Source organism: Dermochelys coriacea, chromosome 3 (genome assembly GCF_009764565.3).
Source record: "Dermochelys coriacea isolate rDerCor1 chromosome 3, rDerCor1.pri.v4, whole genome shotgun sequence".
In the NCBI taxonomy this organism is placed as follows: Eukaryota; Metazoa; Chordata; order Testudines; family Dermochelyidae; genus Dermochelys; species Dermochelys coriacea.
In genome coordinates this window covers 196015093-196032163 of record NC_050070.1, presented here as the reverse complement: position 1 = coordinate 196032163, position 17071 = coordinate 196015093, and the positions used below count along the sequence as shown (strand labels likewise).

The following is a 17071-nucleotide window of genomic DNA, read 5'->3' as shown; positions in this document are numbered from 1 at the left end:
ATTTAACATTCTTACAGCTTTTTTCTTTTAATTGCAAAACATGGGACCCATGATTTTTGAAAGGGACTAGTGATTTTGGAAGTCCAACTTGACACACCTTAAAGAGGCCTAATTTTCTCTGAGCACTTTCTGAAAATCTCCTTTAAAAGTGCCCCAAAATTGAGGCCCCCAAAATCTCCTTTAAAAGAAAATATCCTTTAAAAGCTCCTTTAAAAGTGCCCCAAAATTGAGGCCCCCAAAATGCCCAATCATTTAAATATTTTGTCTGGGATGAAGATTTTATTTTTATTTAAACAGAGGATTCACAAAAACTAACAATGCAAAGAACAGTACTGTGATGGCATTACTGTAAGAAGTGAGCCATGGGTACAAAACAGATTCCCCAAAGTACTGTATGTATTGATCTCAGCCCAGAAAATTTCCCCACATCCTTATTTCCTATTACATTATATCCTCCTCCTTGAGGCCCATTACCACCACAAAACATCCTCCAGCTGAAGAGCGAATGGAAAGAAAATGGCCATTCAGTCAAATTTCTAGCTCTCCCAAATTAATTTTCATTACAAACTTTTCCAATGTTTTAGAGAGAGTTTATTGAGGCATCTTTGTTATTACGGGTTTGTTAAACCTAGAAACAAACAACTCCACTTAGACTAAATTAGAGACGTTCTCCAATGTGATCAAGAATCGCTTAGATGTGCGAAATGATTCAACAGCATATGAACTCGTCTGGCCTGTAAGTAGATTTCTATAAACCACAGTGGTGCCAGATGGTGTCCTGTTGTTTAAATATTGGTGATATTAATAACGGGTGTTCTGAACAGATGCTTCTTAAAGATACATTTCTTCTTCGTGAGCTATGCTGAATGCTAGGGGACTACACCTGTTCCTCTATTTGCATGGTCACAAAGTACTACAAGTGTGGGTGCAAGTGGGCAGCCCTACAAAGGAGTGTGGATGGACACATATGCAAGACTTGGGTGGAGAACAGTATTCCTTCTTTGCAGAAAAACAGTTTACTCCTGGGGGAATTTTGCATGCACAGAATTCATGGCCCCTGCATATTTCTTTGCTTCCCCGCAGAAAAATTACTTCTGACAGGGAAGCAAAGGGAAACCGCAAGAATGGTCTTTTGCCCACTCCCCGGCAGTGCAGGCAGGTCAGACTGGGTACCCAGAGCAGCCGGTAGAGATGTAAACCACTATCGGGGTGGTGGCGGCTGGGTAGCTGTGCGTGAGAGAGACACACTGTCCCTCTCACTTGCTGTTGTGGCATGCTTGGCATGGAGGGGCAAGGCTTTGGGGTGTTTCTGAAGAGGTAGGCATGGGGCACATTCTGTTCCTTCAGGCAGAGGAGAATGTAGCAGACTGCCTGCTGAGTGAATTGTTCCCATTGAATTCTCCCAGGAGCATACAACAGGTGTAAAAAATTTTATATTTACATTTTACACTCCTTTTACGTTGCCAGAGTGGTGTAAAGGACAGTCTGGCCTTATAAATGCTTATGGTACTTTAGTGATTAGAACTGGTCTAAATTTTTGGACTGAAAAAATTTCCTATCAAAATGTGCTCCAGGAACTGTATGCTATTGACCTTTTTAGAGATGGTCAGTAACCAGTATAAACTGTGAATTTCAGTCCCCAGCCCTCACTTGCTCTTCAGTTGCCTATAATGTAACACTAAGCATATAGATGCATATATCTGTTGACTAACAACTAGAAGTAAATGGTCAATACTAGCTACATTACTATTAGAAAGAAGGGGTTTGGTGATTTTCTCCAGTACTCCCAACTCCCATTCTCCATCCATTGTATTGTAATTTAAATAAATTATAAACAAAATTGAAACCAGCTGTATTATATTACGTTATTTTGACAAAAAATATGCAGAATTTTGCAGATTTTTAAAATATTGTGTGCAGAATTTTTAATTTTTTGACACAGAATTCCCCCAGGAGTAACCTTTATCTGCAAGAGTCTACAAGAAATATGCAACATGTAAACATGATCGAAATACCACAGAGAAGGAAACTGGGAGTTGGAAAATAATGGTTTAAAGGATATTTCCAGATTACCTACTCCCCATGTATGGGTATGGCAACACCCATTTTTTCATGTTCTCTCTGTATATATATATTTCTACTGTATTTTCCACTGCATGCATCCAATGAAATGGGTTTTAGCCCACGAAAGCTTATGCCAAAATAAATTTATTAGTCTCTAAGGTGCCACAAATACTCCTTGTTTTGTTTTTTTTACTCCCCATGTGTGTAATAAGATGGCACACTATCTGGCAGAAATTTATATCTGAAGTTGATTATATTTTGTTTGTTACCAAGGGGACATGACAACTGAGAAAGGCAAGGGAAAGGCATCCGGGCACTGCAGTCCAGGCTGGGCAGGAGAATTGCTTTGTTTTGGTGTTCCACATGAATTTTGTGTGCCTGAGGCAAAGGCTGAAACAGTCTCGCGTATGGCATTGGTTCTTTCCTGGGCTGATGAGAAGCCCAGCTCCTTAACTGAAGGGATAGCACAGTACCCTGACTTTACTGTCTGTCCCGTAACAGACAAGAGACCACAACAAGGAATATTTACGTATTAAACATCACTGAATTTCGACAGATGGACATCATCTAGCCCTCCTCCCTACAAATGCAGGATTGTTCCTAAGATTTTCAAGTGTCTGGAGAAGTTTGTTAATATGTTTTATTTTATGGTTCTCTTCCTATTTCTGTAAAATTGCCAATAGATACTGGCCTTGTTGAAACTAAATGGAATTGCGTAGCCATCTTATCTGGGGAAGTTACAGGCTAATGGAAAAAGAAAAAAACAAACTAACTCACAGCAGGCAGAGAAAGGTGAAGGTAAGTGTCTGTGTACCAAGGCACAGAGAAAGATGTGTTCTTCCTCTACACTGATGCCACACAATGGCTGGGGAAGGCCATTGGGAGATCAGATCTACAGATATGAGGTAACTAATACAACAGGATTAATTATTATCTTTTTAAAGTACAACTTTTCACAATAAGAGAAAATCTGATGTTATGAAATTATATTAAATACATTCTTATAACAACTGAAACAAAAATATTTCTAAAAGATGGGCAAGTCTTTGACATAAGCTAGAAGTGATTTGCTTACCTGTTTAATTATGTTCTTTGCTGTAATAATCATTTCATCACCATATATTTCAAAAAAATTGAGCTTTCTTTGTTTTAAAAGTCCAAATACTAGTGATACAAGTCTTTCCTATTAAAAACATCAAAGGGGGAGGGAGAAGAAAGATACTTAAAACATATAATAGTAAAAATTTGTTCATGTATCAAAATGCAGTGTGTGTGGAATGGCCTGATGGCCTACTGCTAGTGCTCAAGTCCAAACATCTGATGTTTAGACTACACCTTTCCACGCATGAGACTGAGAGGGATTACTTTTAGGCTATGTCTACACTTCAACCACTGCAGTTGTGCCACTGTAGCACTTCAGCGTAGACACTCACAACAGGAAGAGTTGTCTCCCATCCCTGTAGTTAATCCACCTCCCAGAGAGGCGGTAGCTAGATTGACTGAAGAATTCTTCTGTCGACCTAGCACTGTCTACACCTGGATTTAGGTCGTCTTAACTATGTTGTTCAAAGGTGTGGATTTTTCACATCTCTGAGCAACAGTGCTGGGTCTCACAGACTTTAAAGTCAGAAGGTACCATCATGATCATCTAGTCTGACCTCCTGCACATTGCAGGTCACAGAACCTCACCCACCCACTCCTGTAATAGACCCTAACCTCTGGATGAGTTACTGAAGTCCTCCAATCTTGGTTTAAAGACTTCAAGTTACAGAGAACCGTCATTTACACTAGTTTAAACCTGCAAGTGACCTGTGATCCATGCTGTAAAGAACAGCAAAAAAAAAACAACAACAAAAAATCAGGGTCTCTGCTAATCTGACCCAGGGGAAAATTCCTTCCAACCTAACTTTTCAGTGAAGACCTGGCTATAGTCAGTTAACAGTGGCCAGAAGGATACTGATCATGATAGCTCAACCTCAAAGGTCTTAAAGTAAATTAAGAATACACAATGAAAAAAATATTTAACAGCTCTGTGGGACTAAACTTGCAGCAAGCAATATGCTTGGAACAATTATCCATAAGCAAGATAAAATCATAAGGAAGATAGAATGAGAATAATATACATAATCATCTATCTATTCACTGCTTACTGTATTTTCACTAACTACAAGGTATGAGCACACATGCTTTTCTGTACTATTTCAAGAGTTACACATTCAGTTGTATCATGGGGTCAGAACTAATAACTGGCAACATTTTTAAAAAGATCAATAAATTGATTTATTTTAAATAAAAAAGTGATTGGAATAAAATTCTGTGGATTTAGGTACAAGAAACAGAAAATGTTATTATTCAAAACAAAAAAAGGATAAGGAGAAATTTGAACGAAAAGAAAAATGGTATAAAATGATAATGTTGCTATAGTGGCAATGAGAGGATGAATGTTACTACTTATAAAGTACTCTGAAGATGAAAAATGTTACATTAGTCAGATGGCTTCTACTTTCTATAAGAAACATACCTCTTCTAAAATCTGACAGTCCTCTTCAAATGGTCTATTTAAATCACTACGAGCATAGGTGGAAAATTCTGCAATCATCATTTTATCTATGAGTTTTTCTAACTCACAAAGCTGTGATCCAAGATGCCTGTTTAAGAAAAACAGTGATTGAGCTATAAGTTAAATAATCACAAAAACCTGCAAATTAATTATTAGTTCAAGACCAAGGAAAACAGCCACACAGTGAAAAATTGCTATGCAATAAATTCAGGCTTAATATGAGGTTCAATACTTTCATGTCTTAGACTAATCGAAATGGTGCATTTGAGTGTGTATTTTCTCCTTGAAGCAAAAATATAATGGAGGTTAAGAATTTGCATCAAAGTAGGTAAGAGCCCCTTTGGGGCTTGATCCTAGGAAGTGCTGACCACCTCAATCTCCCACTGAAGCCAACAGAAGTTGAGGATACTTAGTACCGGTACTTAGTAGTATCAAGGTCTTGGTCTTTAAGGAAGAAAGATTGTTTCATCGTTATTCCAGTGCCTCAACCATTCAGTCTTGAAGTGCATTAATTTCAAACATTTAAGTAGATCATACAAACATGGAAGAGTTAATTCATACGAGTGAGCGATAGAAATAGCTTTCAGAGACAGAGTGGCTTTCAGAGAGTACAAGGGTTTTCAAGCTGCCATCATTACAGTGCTTCTATAAACAGTGTCAGAGTTTAAGACCAGAAGGGACCACCAGATCATGTGATCTGACTTTCTGTATATCAAAGGCTACCAACACCACCCAGCAGTTGCCCAACAACCAGCATTAGATCAGCCCTCAGGAGACTAAACTATTATGTGCCACAGGCAGAGAACAGGAGGGACCAAGGTGCACCAATGCCCAAGGCCCACACAATGGCAGGGAATTGATTATTTGAGGTATACCTAACTGATCCTGACAAAGTGATCTGCACCTTGTGCTGCAAAGGCAGGCAAAAACAATCACTGCCAATCTGAACTGGGAGAAAATTCCTTCCTTACGGCACATATGGCAATCAATCAGTTAGACCAGGGGTGGGCAAACTATGGCCCACAGGCTGGATCCAGCCCGTCAGGGCTTTGAATCCAGCCGGCGGGATTGCCACCCCTGTGGACCTGGCATAGCTCCCAGAAGCGGCCGGCATCACGTCCCTGCAGCCCCTGTGGGGTGGGAGGGCAGAGGGCTCCGCGCGCTGCCCTCGTCTGCAGGCACCGCCCCACACAGCTCCCATTGGCCCGGAACGGGGAATCGCAGCCAATGGGAGCTTCAAGGAAAGTACCTGCAGGCAAGGGCAGCATGTGGAGCCCTCTGTCCCCACCCCCAGGGGCCGCAGGGATGTGGTGCCAGCCGCTTCCAGGAGCTGCACAGGACCAGGGAGGATGGGAGCCTGCCTGAGCCCTGCTGCGCACCGCTGCCACCCCAGAGCCGCTCAAGGTAAGCAGCGCTGGGCCGGAGCCCGCACCCCAAACCCTTCCTACACCCCGCAACCTCAACTCCCTGCCCTGAGCCCCCCGCCGTATCTCGCACCCCTCCTCCACCCCAACCCCTTGCCCTGAGCCCCTTCCTGCACACCGCACCCCCCCCACACCCCGACCCCCTGCCCCAGCCCTATATTCATGGCCCTGCATGCAATTTCCCCACCAAGATGTGGCCATCAGGCCAAAAAGTTTGCCCACCCCGAGTTAGACCCCGAGCACATGAGCAAGTACCAACCAGCTAAGCACCTGAGAGAGAATGCTCTGTTCCACCTAAGAGAACAGGCCCACCTCATCCAGTGTCCCACTCCCAGCTGTGGCCATCTCTGATGTTTCATAAGAAGCAAACAACCCCTCCCTCCTGACCCCTGCAGGTGACCAGCTGAATCCTTGAAGCACGAGATTTAAGATAATCAGATATGAACCAGAAGAGACCCACAGGGCTCTAGAACCCTGTGCCCCACCATCACAGGCAACCCCATCATACAATCCCACTCAGACTTGTCCACCTCTCTTAAAACTAATTGTTTGCCCTCTAATGGCTCCTAATGGGAGGGTGTTCCAAAAATCTCACCCCTCTGATGGGTAGAAACCTTCTTCTAATTTCCATCCCGAATTTGTTCATGGCCAATTTATACCAATTTGTTCTTAAGTCAACATGGTCCGTTAGTTTAAATAGCTTTTCACCCTCTTGGTGTTTATCCCCGATGTATTTTAAGAAAACAATTATAGCCCCTCTGAGTCTAGGTTTTGGGTGGCTAAACACACTAAGCTCCTTCAGTCTCCTCTCATAAGACAGACACTCCATTCCCTTATTCATCCTAGTAGCTCTTCTCTGAACCTGTTCCAGTTTGAATTCATCTTTCTTGAACATGGGAGATCAGAACTGTAGGCAGTATTTCAAAGGAGGTCCTAGCAGTCAGTGCCTTGTAGAATGGCATTAATACTTCTCAATCTCTACTGGAAATGCCTCACCTGATGCGTCCTAGAATCGATCACATTAGCTTTTTCCATAGCCACATCACACTGATGGCTCACAGTCATAGTCACCAGCACATTCAGGTACCTCTCCTCCTCTGAGCCCCGTTTTTAGCAGAAATGCTTATTATCAGACCCCAACTGCATGACCTTGCACTCTATTATTACACTTAATTCCACTTCTGTCCAGTCTTCAAGGTCATGCAGTTCTTCCTGTCTGATATTCAGATCCTCCTCTGTATGGACAATGCTTCCCAACTTTGCATCATCAGCAAATTTTGTTAGTATATTCCTACTTTTTGTGCCAAGTTCATTAATCAGATGATTGAAAAAGATTGGTCCCAAGACTGACCCTTGAATAACTCCACTAGTAACCTCCATCCAATCCGACAGTTCACCTTTCAGCACAACCCGTTGCCATCTCCCCTTTAACCAATTCCTTACCCACCTATGATGTTTTGGGGGTCCACCCAGACCAGTAAGGAGTTCTGTCACCACCTGCCCTGTAACACTGGGGGTCTTTGTGCTGTGCAGCTATGGTTCAGATCCCCGCAACCAGTAGCCAACCCACAAGAATAAGGTGTCACTCCAGCTCTCATAAGCCCAGTTACTCTCTAAAGCTTGACAACAGCCCTCGAGTCCGAAGTCTCCCCAAATATGTTTTGCCCAAGTTCTAAACTGTCAGACCCTCAGAATTTTCCCATGTTTTGTCACCCCCTGAAATCTTGAAACCAGCCCCCACAGATACCAGCATACTTTGACATACATATTCCACACCGTTTGCACAACAGAAACCTGCTTCAGATACAAATAAAAAGTTTATTTACTAGAAAAACTATAGATCCAAAGATGGAAGAGTAAGGAGAAGGAAGTAAAGAAAAGCACACACATACAAGTTATACCAAAAAACCCCATAAACCCCACAACCTCAGGTTTTACACTTTCATATTAGATAAAAGCCCTTTTCTAAAATCTTATCCCAGAGTACCCCCTAGCTATAGGGCAAATTCAGCTTTCACAGTCAGCCTCCCACCTAGAGACTGTCCTCCAGATTCCTCCCCCACCCCCATGACATACTGTACCTCAAAATAGCACTCTAACCCCCATATTCACCACATGTATTGGTTATGATATTTTGTACAAATAATGCCTTGTAAGGTATCTTATGAAAAGTCATGATTTGCTGAAACTTATTATTCTGTCAAAATATGCATGTCATCACTGTATATGGAGTTATGAGATTTTGTTCTCTGGTTGTTATTTAAATATGTTGTCAGTCTGGGAGATGCTCACAGCTAGCTCTCCAGTGGCAACAACGGAGGTGACCTACAGCTAGATGGGTGTTGAGCGACTATCACCAACCATTGACCACCAGGGTAATTGTAAACAAGAGATTTACAACTCAATAAAAGACAGTTGCTTGAGCTCCACCCAATGGGGACTGCTTAACTGCGTGATGCAGCAAGGCCTCAGGATATTTGATACTTGACTCCATGTTTGAACCAGTATTTTTCCAGGCACATGAACTGAGTGTATAAAATAAGGGATAGTGGCATCGTGAGTTCACCTCTCTCCCCCCACCACTCTGAAGGCAACAAGAAAGTTGGGGGAGGAAGGGGGAAAAAGACTTTGCACCGTGGAGATTGGTCCTAGGTTGAGCAGGGAATTTAACCAGTGCATTAAGAACTGTGAATGGCTTACAAAGCCTAGTGGGGTGCCAAAAAATGCTTGATTCAATTCTTGCTTAGTCTGATAAAATTTAGGATTTAGAATGCATTTACTTTTTTTTCTTATGTAACCATCTCTGACCTTTATGCCTACCCCTTATAATAATTTAAAATCTATCTTTCTGTAGTGAATACATTTATTTTAATGTTTAATCTTAACCAGTGAGCGTGTCCTAAGTACTTGGGGGATCTGCTCAGATTACAAAGGCTGGTGCATGTCCCCTTTAATGAAGTGACAAACTAATTAACGAGCTTGCATTATTCAAGAGGGTCTTAAGCAGAGTAAGATGGTACATTTCTCGGGTGCAAGACTGGGTCTGAGTGAAATTTGCTGGTGTCTCCCTGTGTACAGTTCATGAGTGTCTTGGAGAGCATCTATGCAATTTAGCTGGGTATGTCTCTGCATGTGGTTGGTTGAGTGATAACAGCATCTGGAGGGGTTTGCTGCTTGTCACTAGCATAGCACTGTAAGAGACCGCCAAGACTGGAGAGTTAAGGGAGAACAGTGGTCCCACAGTTCCAGGCTGTACCTCAGGGGTCTGTCACCCCTCTCCCCCTTCTCTTAGGCTGTCTACACTACAGCGGTGCAGCTGCACCAATGCAGGTGTGCCACTGTAACACTTCTGGTGAAGACACTCTAAACCGACTGGAAATAACTCCTGCCTCTGTAAGAGGTGGTTGCTATGCCAGCGGGAGAAGTTCTCCCACCAACATAGCACTGTCCACACAGGCATTTAGGTTGGTATAACTTACGTTGCTCAAGGCATGTGAATTATTCACACCCGAGTGACGTAAATTATTCTGAAGTAATTTGCAGAATAGACATAGCCTCTGTCCATGGTGACTTATGGTTATTAAGAGTAGAGAAATTCCCTCTTGACTTAATGCTTGGGAACCAGGATGTTTTTTTTCAATTTTGAGTCATTTCAATATCTTATCATTAATTTTAATGGTCTACATTGTCCTTTCTTGGCCTGGCCAATGAATAGTTACTTGAAGTTGGTTTTGTGTAAACAATTGGCTTGAGAAGTGTCACTCCCTGCCTGACTGCTCGCTGCCCTGTTCTGAGATGGAGCTGACATTTATGAGCACAGTGTTTTATATATGCACAATTACATAAAATCATAACCATGGTCTGTACATATATCTCTAATGACCATCTAATTCAGAACACTGCAAGCTTTCATAATGGTATTCATCCGATATATTTTTAAGTACAATAACACACTTTGCAATCAATTGGTTTAACTGCTTATTTGTGGGGTTAAACCTTCTATTCTCACCTTGGGATGCCTGGACCCTGATTGTCCTTCCATCCTACAATTCTTGTACTACACCCCATCTTCTCTAATATAACTAACATTTCCATGTGGTACCATGTCAAATGCTTTACTGAAATTCAGGTATATCAGATTTATTGTATTTCCCTTATCTAAAAAACAAAACAAAACTAGGGCTGTCAAGTGATTAAAAAAAATTAATCGCAATTAAACAATAATAGAATACTGTTTATTTAAATAGTTTTGGATGTTTTCTACATTTTCAAATATATTGATTTCGATTACAACACAGAATACAAAGTGTACAGTGCTCACTTTATATTTATTTTATTAGAAATATACAGGGCAGGGGGTGGGACTGGGGATACTGCTCCTTTCCCCACAGAACACCGGCAGCTCCTCCGGCAGCCCCGTCCCCTGAGCTGCTGGAGGACAGGGCTAGGGGGCCTGGAGGCAGTACAGCTGAACTGCAGGGCTCTTGCAGGAGCCGCAGCAGGGAAAGGAGCAGAACATGGGGCCACGAGGCGGCCCCACGCCGGCAGCTCCTCCGACGGGGCTGCTGTACAGATGGAGGAGACCCTGCGTGGAAGGGCTGGGGTGGTAGAACTGCACCAGGGGAGCTGCGTGCATGGGGCCGCCCAGTGGTCCCATGTTCTGCGCCTTTCGCCTCTGCCATTCCGAAATCTCTGGTGCAGTTGGAAGAGGACAGGGACCACACCTCCCCAGGTAAGGGGGGTGGATCATGAGGTGGGGACGGAGAGAGCATGGGGACCCCAGGCTGGGGAGGAGTCACATAGAGGATCACGTGCCCCCCATGCCATTCCCCACCCCGTACTGGTAAGAAATGGATTCCACTTGCACACCTGGGCATAACCAACCCATGTACTCCAGTAACAGAAAGGGAAAGTTTCCAGCATTTTTAGCCACTTGCACATCACCTTCACTGCTATTTCTGACACACTCTGGACCTTAACAGTGAAATCACTTCCATCTTCAACAGACATTCAAGAAGAATAAAAAAAAAAAATCTGATCGATGACCTCACCAATATTATGGGAGAATTACATCACACGTGGACTGTGTAACCATTAGACATTGAAATTTTTCTAGGTGAGATTGTGAGATAAAAGTTACAACTATTCTAAATCTAGATGTCTTTTTCCAGACATTTCTAAGTACTCTGTATAAATAGCAAATTATTTATACACATGTAGAGAAACTTAGTAAAGATGAGTAAAGACAAAATACTATCTAAAATTCCCCTCCCCCAAAAAACAAAGACAGTGTTAAGGCTCAGAGTACATATCAGTAATTTTGAGTAAAAAAACTTTACATTACAAAAGCAAGCTTTATAAACCCACTCTTTATAAATTCAGAGTTAAGGTTACACTTAAAAGTCATTCAAACTTTTCAAAGGATGGAAATGCACATTTAAGGCATCCACACAAATTCAAATTTTGCCCTATTGTAATGTAATACAATAGCCATACAACTATGATTACACATATAATTGATCATGGTCCCAAATTAGATTAAACTAGTTTTTCAACATATCAGATTATATGCTTGTGGTGTCCCTTTCCTGCCGCTCTTCTAACATGGCAGAGTTAAGGAGCTTTTATTTTGTATTATAACCAGAAGTTTACATGACTGCTGTCTGAATGTCACATTATAAAAGCAGAATCATTTTGTTATGTATGTTTTCTTTGGGTACTGTTAATTGTTTTACAACAAATTATTCTGCAATGCTGCTAAATTTAAATTGATGCTCTCCAATACAAGAGGCAAACTCCACGAGCTGTAAGCGACAATTTACCAGAGTATCCACAAGTTTATTTTAAACCATTATTGTCTGCTTACAAGTTAGCCTTCGTTTAAACTCAGAGGTAAACCTGCTTTGCTGATTTCGTTTTACTTGACTGTTGCAGCTTATTGCTGAAGACAAAATTGGAACACCCATTCAATATTTCTGTGAAAAAGCTGAAGTCTTTGTGTGATGAAGGGATTTTTAAAATTAACTTCTATCACAGTTTTCTTGAAGATTCTGGTCTTTTGGCATCATGTTTTTCCTTAGAACACAATGAAATGTTTGCATGCCAATCAGAGATTATGCATAAGATTATGCGCTGTGCCTCTAAGAGGTAGCACAGAACTCACTACTGAGGTGTGTATGTGAGGGGGAGGGTGGCCATTGTGGCTTTAAAAGCCACCTTTGAACCTTCCTGATCTTAGACTGCTCTGGGGTTTAGAGAGGTCCCCAGTGTAGCTTAGACAGCACCAGGGGTCAAATTATGGTAGCCTACCCAGGCTGCCCTATAGGCCGCAGTCAGTGCCTAATTTCTGCTAGGGTTTGCCAGGGCTGAGCCCTGGCACCTGTAGGCTTGGCATCAGTTATGAAAGTAAAAAAATTGCTTGAGCCCTGGCACTTAATTGCTTGAGCCCCAGCACCTCTTTCATTCCAAATTAAGTGCTGGCTGCAGCACTATCTCCTACTTCCAGCACTTCCCCTACATCAGGCCTTCCGAGGAGGTCCTTGGAAGGAAGGCTTATAGCTAGAGCCCTGCACAGATACAAAATTTATATTAACAGATATGCGTGGATATTAAGTGGATATCCGCAGAGTTGCAGGGCTCTACCAGGAATCACAGCGGTGAAAGCAGCAGCATGTTGTGCCACCGCTCGCAGGAGACAGCGCCCAGCCCGGGAAGCTCTTCCAGAATGGCTGTGCCACCCCAAGCCCTGCCAGCAGTGTGGGGGAATTCAACTAACACGTTTAAAAAAACCACTTTCCCTTCTAGTAGTTTGACAGCCCTACTCTATTTTTTTTTTTCACATTCTTCTCTTCTATGTAAATTTTTCTGCATCAGTTGGAAAGGAATTACGGAGCTAGCCATTTTTGTTGCTAGTAAAAAATCTTAAAAATTCTGAGTAGAGGAGCAAATCAGAGCTGAGGGATTACAGTAGCCAGAGTAGAAAGTTTTGCATATTCAGAGTACAGTTACAAAGTAATAACTATGGTTACACTATTTAGTCATCGGTATTTTTAGTAAAAGTCAAGGGCAATAACCAAAAAGTTATGGCCAGTGACCTGTCAGTGACTTTTACTAAAAACCCCCTAACTAAATCTTAGGTGCTGAGGCAGGGGAGGTGCTCCAGTGGTCGCTGTTGCTCCTGGGCATGGGGGGGGCAGCCCAGGGCCCTGCCGCTGCTGCTCCAGGGTGGGGGGAGCCCGAGGCCCCGCTGCTGCTCCAGGTGGGAGGTGGCCAGCAGCCCATGGCCCCGCCGCCTCTCCTCTGGGTCAGGGGGCGGGCCATGGCCCCGCTGCCACTGTTGCTCCTCTGGGTGAGGGTGGCCCGGGACCCCGCCGCTGCTGCTCCTGGCCTACTGCTCTGGGACAGCACCTGGGACCAGTTGCCTGGGGCCGCCAGAGCAGCGGCCGGTGCGGCTGGCCCCAGGGCTGCCCCAGCTGCTCAGGTGGCCTTGGGGTCAGCCGCACCAACCATGGAAGTCACGGCGGTCTCGGAAAGTCACGGAATCCGTGACTTCCATGAAAGTCTTTCAGCCTTAGTAACAACATATAGTTACTATGCAAATCAGACATCCACAAACCCCAAAATACAGGAACTGCATAAGTAGGAAAAATGATAAAAGTACAAATCGCAATGTATAGACTCCCAGCACTCTGGCTGACACTATTCAATTTCAGTACAAATTTAGTGTAGATTATTTCTGGTTATATTCCATCAAAATTGTAACTTTGTACATTATACAGCTTTATTAGATGAACTAATTTATCATATATATCATAGGAAATATTCTTTAGGCATGTCATATTCTGAAAGGCATCCTGTTATATTAACATTTCTTATGCAGGTCAGGATAGAGATTATGTCTCTGCATGTCATACAGCACCTCGTATAATGCAGCTTCTGTTCCAATTGGAGCCCCTATATGTAAAAAAAGCATATAGATGTTCAAGTGCCTTAAAAAATCCTTCTCCCCAATACACACTCACCTGTCATTTATGGACTCCACTGATCAGTTACACTACAGAATAGTTATATAGTATTTTTCTAAATGGTGTTACCCAAGAAGGAACAGGAATAAGAGCAGATTCAGTTTGTGCATGTAAAATTTAGTCCCAGGCAGACTGCGAAGAGCTACAAAAGAATCTCTCAAAACTGGATGACTGGGCAACAAAATCGTACATGGAATTCAATGATGATAAATGCAAAGTAATGCACATTGGAAAACAGAAACCCAACTATCCATATAGAATGATGGGGTCTAAATTAGCTGTTACCACCCAAGAAAGAGATCTTGGAGTCACTGTGAATAGTTCTCTGAAAACATCCACTCTGTGTGCAGCGGCAGTCAAAAAAGCAAACAGAGGTTGGGAATCATTAAGAAAGGGATAGATAATCAGGCATAAAATATCATATTGCCTCTAAATACATCCATGGTAAGCCCACATTTTGAATACTGCATGCAAATGTAGTTGCCCCATCTCAAAAAAGATGTATTGGAATTGGAAAAAGTTCAGAAAAGGGCAACAAAAACGATTAGGGGCATGGAACGGCTGCCATATGAGGAGAGATTAATAAAACTGGGACTTTTCAGCTTGAAAAAGAGACAGCTAAGGGGAGATATGATTGAAGTCTATAAAATCATGACTGGTGTGGAGAAAGTGAATAAGGAAGTGTTATTTACTCCTTTTCATAGCACAAGAACTAGGGGTCACCCAATGAAATTAATAGGCAGCAGGTTTAAAACAAACAAAAGGAAGTATTTCTTCACACAATGCACAGTCAGTCTGTCGAACTCTTTGCCAGAGGATGTTGTGAAGGCCAAGACTATAACAGGGTTAAAAAAAGAACTAGATAAATTCATGGAGGATAGGTCCATCAATGGCTATTAGCCAGGATGGGCAGGGACGGTGTCCCTGGCCTCTGTTTGCCAGAAGCTGGGAATGAGAGACAGTGGATGGATCACTTGACGATTACCTGTTCTGTTCATTCCCTCTGGGGCATCTGGCATTGGCCACTGTCGGAAGACAGGACACTGAGCTAGATGGATCTTTGGCCTGACCCAGTATGGTCTTATGTTCTTAAGATAATATAACAGCATGATTTATACTTCACTTTATTACTTCCAATGGTTTTGTGAATGTCACCTACCGGAAACTGTGAATGCCCTGAAGTTCCTGCTGCAGTACCTCATGCGTTGTTGCTATTAAGTCCAATGCGCCAACAAATTCAGAAGTGGACAACAGCAGTTGTACTGTAGGCTGCGTTTGGTGTACAGTAGCCATTAACTTCAGTTTATTGTATGCTTTCACACAGTTATTTCTGGTGAGTGATAGTCTTAAAACTTGAAGCGATCCTTCACACATTACTTTATCAATTTGGGCAATTTTATCTCGAAGTATTTTTACAGCCTGGGAGGTTTTCCTGAGGTAGTCCTGCAATTCATGCTGAGAGGTCATTGCATGAAAAAATGCTTCTGAGCGTAGAGAAATTTGATGAGCAATATTTACTTCCACAATATCCAGATAATGGCTCAGCTTGAAAGAGAGAGAGAAAAAACAACAACCACCGTATGTTGTAACACTTGGCAAATATATCACACTACAAAAGCACTAAAATGCATTTTGTGGATATAATTTAAATTATTTCTACTAATACATTTCTTTGTGCTATAATGATCAGCTGACTGTGGCCAATATAACCCTGGATTAAAAGCTGTTGTCATGGTGGCAAATGAATAACTACCCAGTTTTGTTATTGAGTTCAAAAAGCATTGGGAAAGTTGAGCTAGTGCATCTCCTCCTGGTAAAAGCATGCTTGCAAAGTACTGCTTGCAGAAAAGCAAGCAATTAAACAAGCCTGCCCAAGACTTTATATCTCAGAGGTCAGACATTAACACCCCTACATACAGCCAATAGCTGAGAGGGTGTGCTGGGTATTGGCCTGCAAATGAGAATAGCACATGTACTTAACTCTATCATGCACTAAGGCTGCTACACCATGGTGGGGACTTCCAACAACATAGGTGCCGACTCCATGGGTGCTTGGGTGCTGGAGCACCCGGGGGAAAAAAATAGTGGGTGCTCAGCACTCACCAGACACAGCTGTTCGGCCACACTGCCAAAAGGCTGATCAGCGGCTAGGGCTTGGGAGAGGACAGAGAGTGGCGAGCAGATCAGGGTCTCAGGGAGGGGGTGGAGCGGGGCGGGAAGAAGTGGGACAAGGGCGGGGCCACAGGAGAAGGGGCAGAGCCAGGGCAGGGCCGGAGTACCCCCGGGGAAAACTAGAAGTCAGCGCCTGTGTCCAACAGGATGAAACTTGACTGTGATTGATGGTCTGACCTAGGCAGCTCCTGCTTCTTGGGGAGGAAGGGGAGTGTTGGGAGATGGAGGTTTCAAAAGAGGGCAGAGTTCTCTAGGATATCCACTTTAACTCACTGTTTTGTAGAGAAGTTCCCTCTGAAGGCGGGCTTGGACACAGTTGCCCTCAACCAACCATGGAAGTCACTGTCTAATGAAGCAAAAGCCCTTTCTTGTCAATCAAGACCTGGTGCCAGGGTTCACATTTGGAACCTGAACTCCTAATTTCCTTTGCTGCACTGTTACCAGACGGCTGGTCTGGCCCTACTTTATTCAAATTGAAACAAGTCTGTGCTCTGAATAGACAATTCTAAGTGGGACATTAAAATAGTCATCTGAATGCTAATACCCAAATGGCCTGATTTTTAGAGGTGCTGAACATCCGAAGATCACGACTTCAACAGGAGTTGTGGCTGCTAAACAGTTCTGAAAAATCAGCCCCAAAATGCTGTTCCTTCTCAGAACTATTTCATTTAGGATTTACAGTCTCAATGGACTATACAAATCTCAGTCTAAGTACAATAGGCTTATTTACAAATTCCTTCCAGCCAGCAGCTGTAATGCAGCATGCCCATAGGAAAGGCCCACTGACCTAGACAGTGCTATGGGGATTTGGGGGGTTTAAATTCCAA

The 17071-nt window shown here is 42.8% G+C and overlaps 1 protein-coding gene across 9 annotated transcripts in view; it reads right to left on the bottom strand.

Moving 5' to 3' along the window:
- The window catches only part of VPS54 (VPS54 subunit of GARP complex), an 85145-nt gene that overhangs the window by 32518 nt on the left and 35556 nt on the right, over positions 1-17071 (bottom strand). For all 9 annotated transcript variants that reach the window (XR_006280356.1, XM_043512039.1, XM_038394243.2 and 6 more), the window contains 3 exons: positions 15232-15617; positions 4586-4712; positions 3140-3247 (listed from right to left, as the gene is read on the bottom strand). Coding sequence is in view for 8 of the 9 variants with exons in the window: in XM_043512039.1 (XP_043367974.1) it covers positions 3140-3247; positions 4586-4712; positions 15232-15617 (621 nt within the window). In the remaining variant the exon portion in view is untranslated. The remainder of the gene's footprint in view (positions 1-3139; positions 3248-4585; positions 4713-15231; positions 15618-17071) is intronic.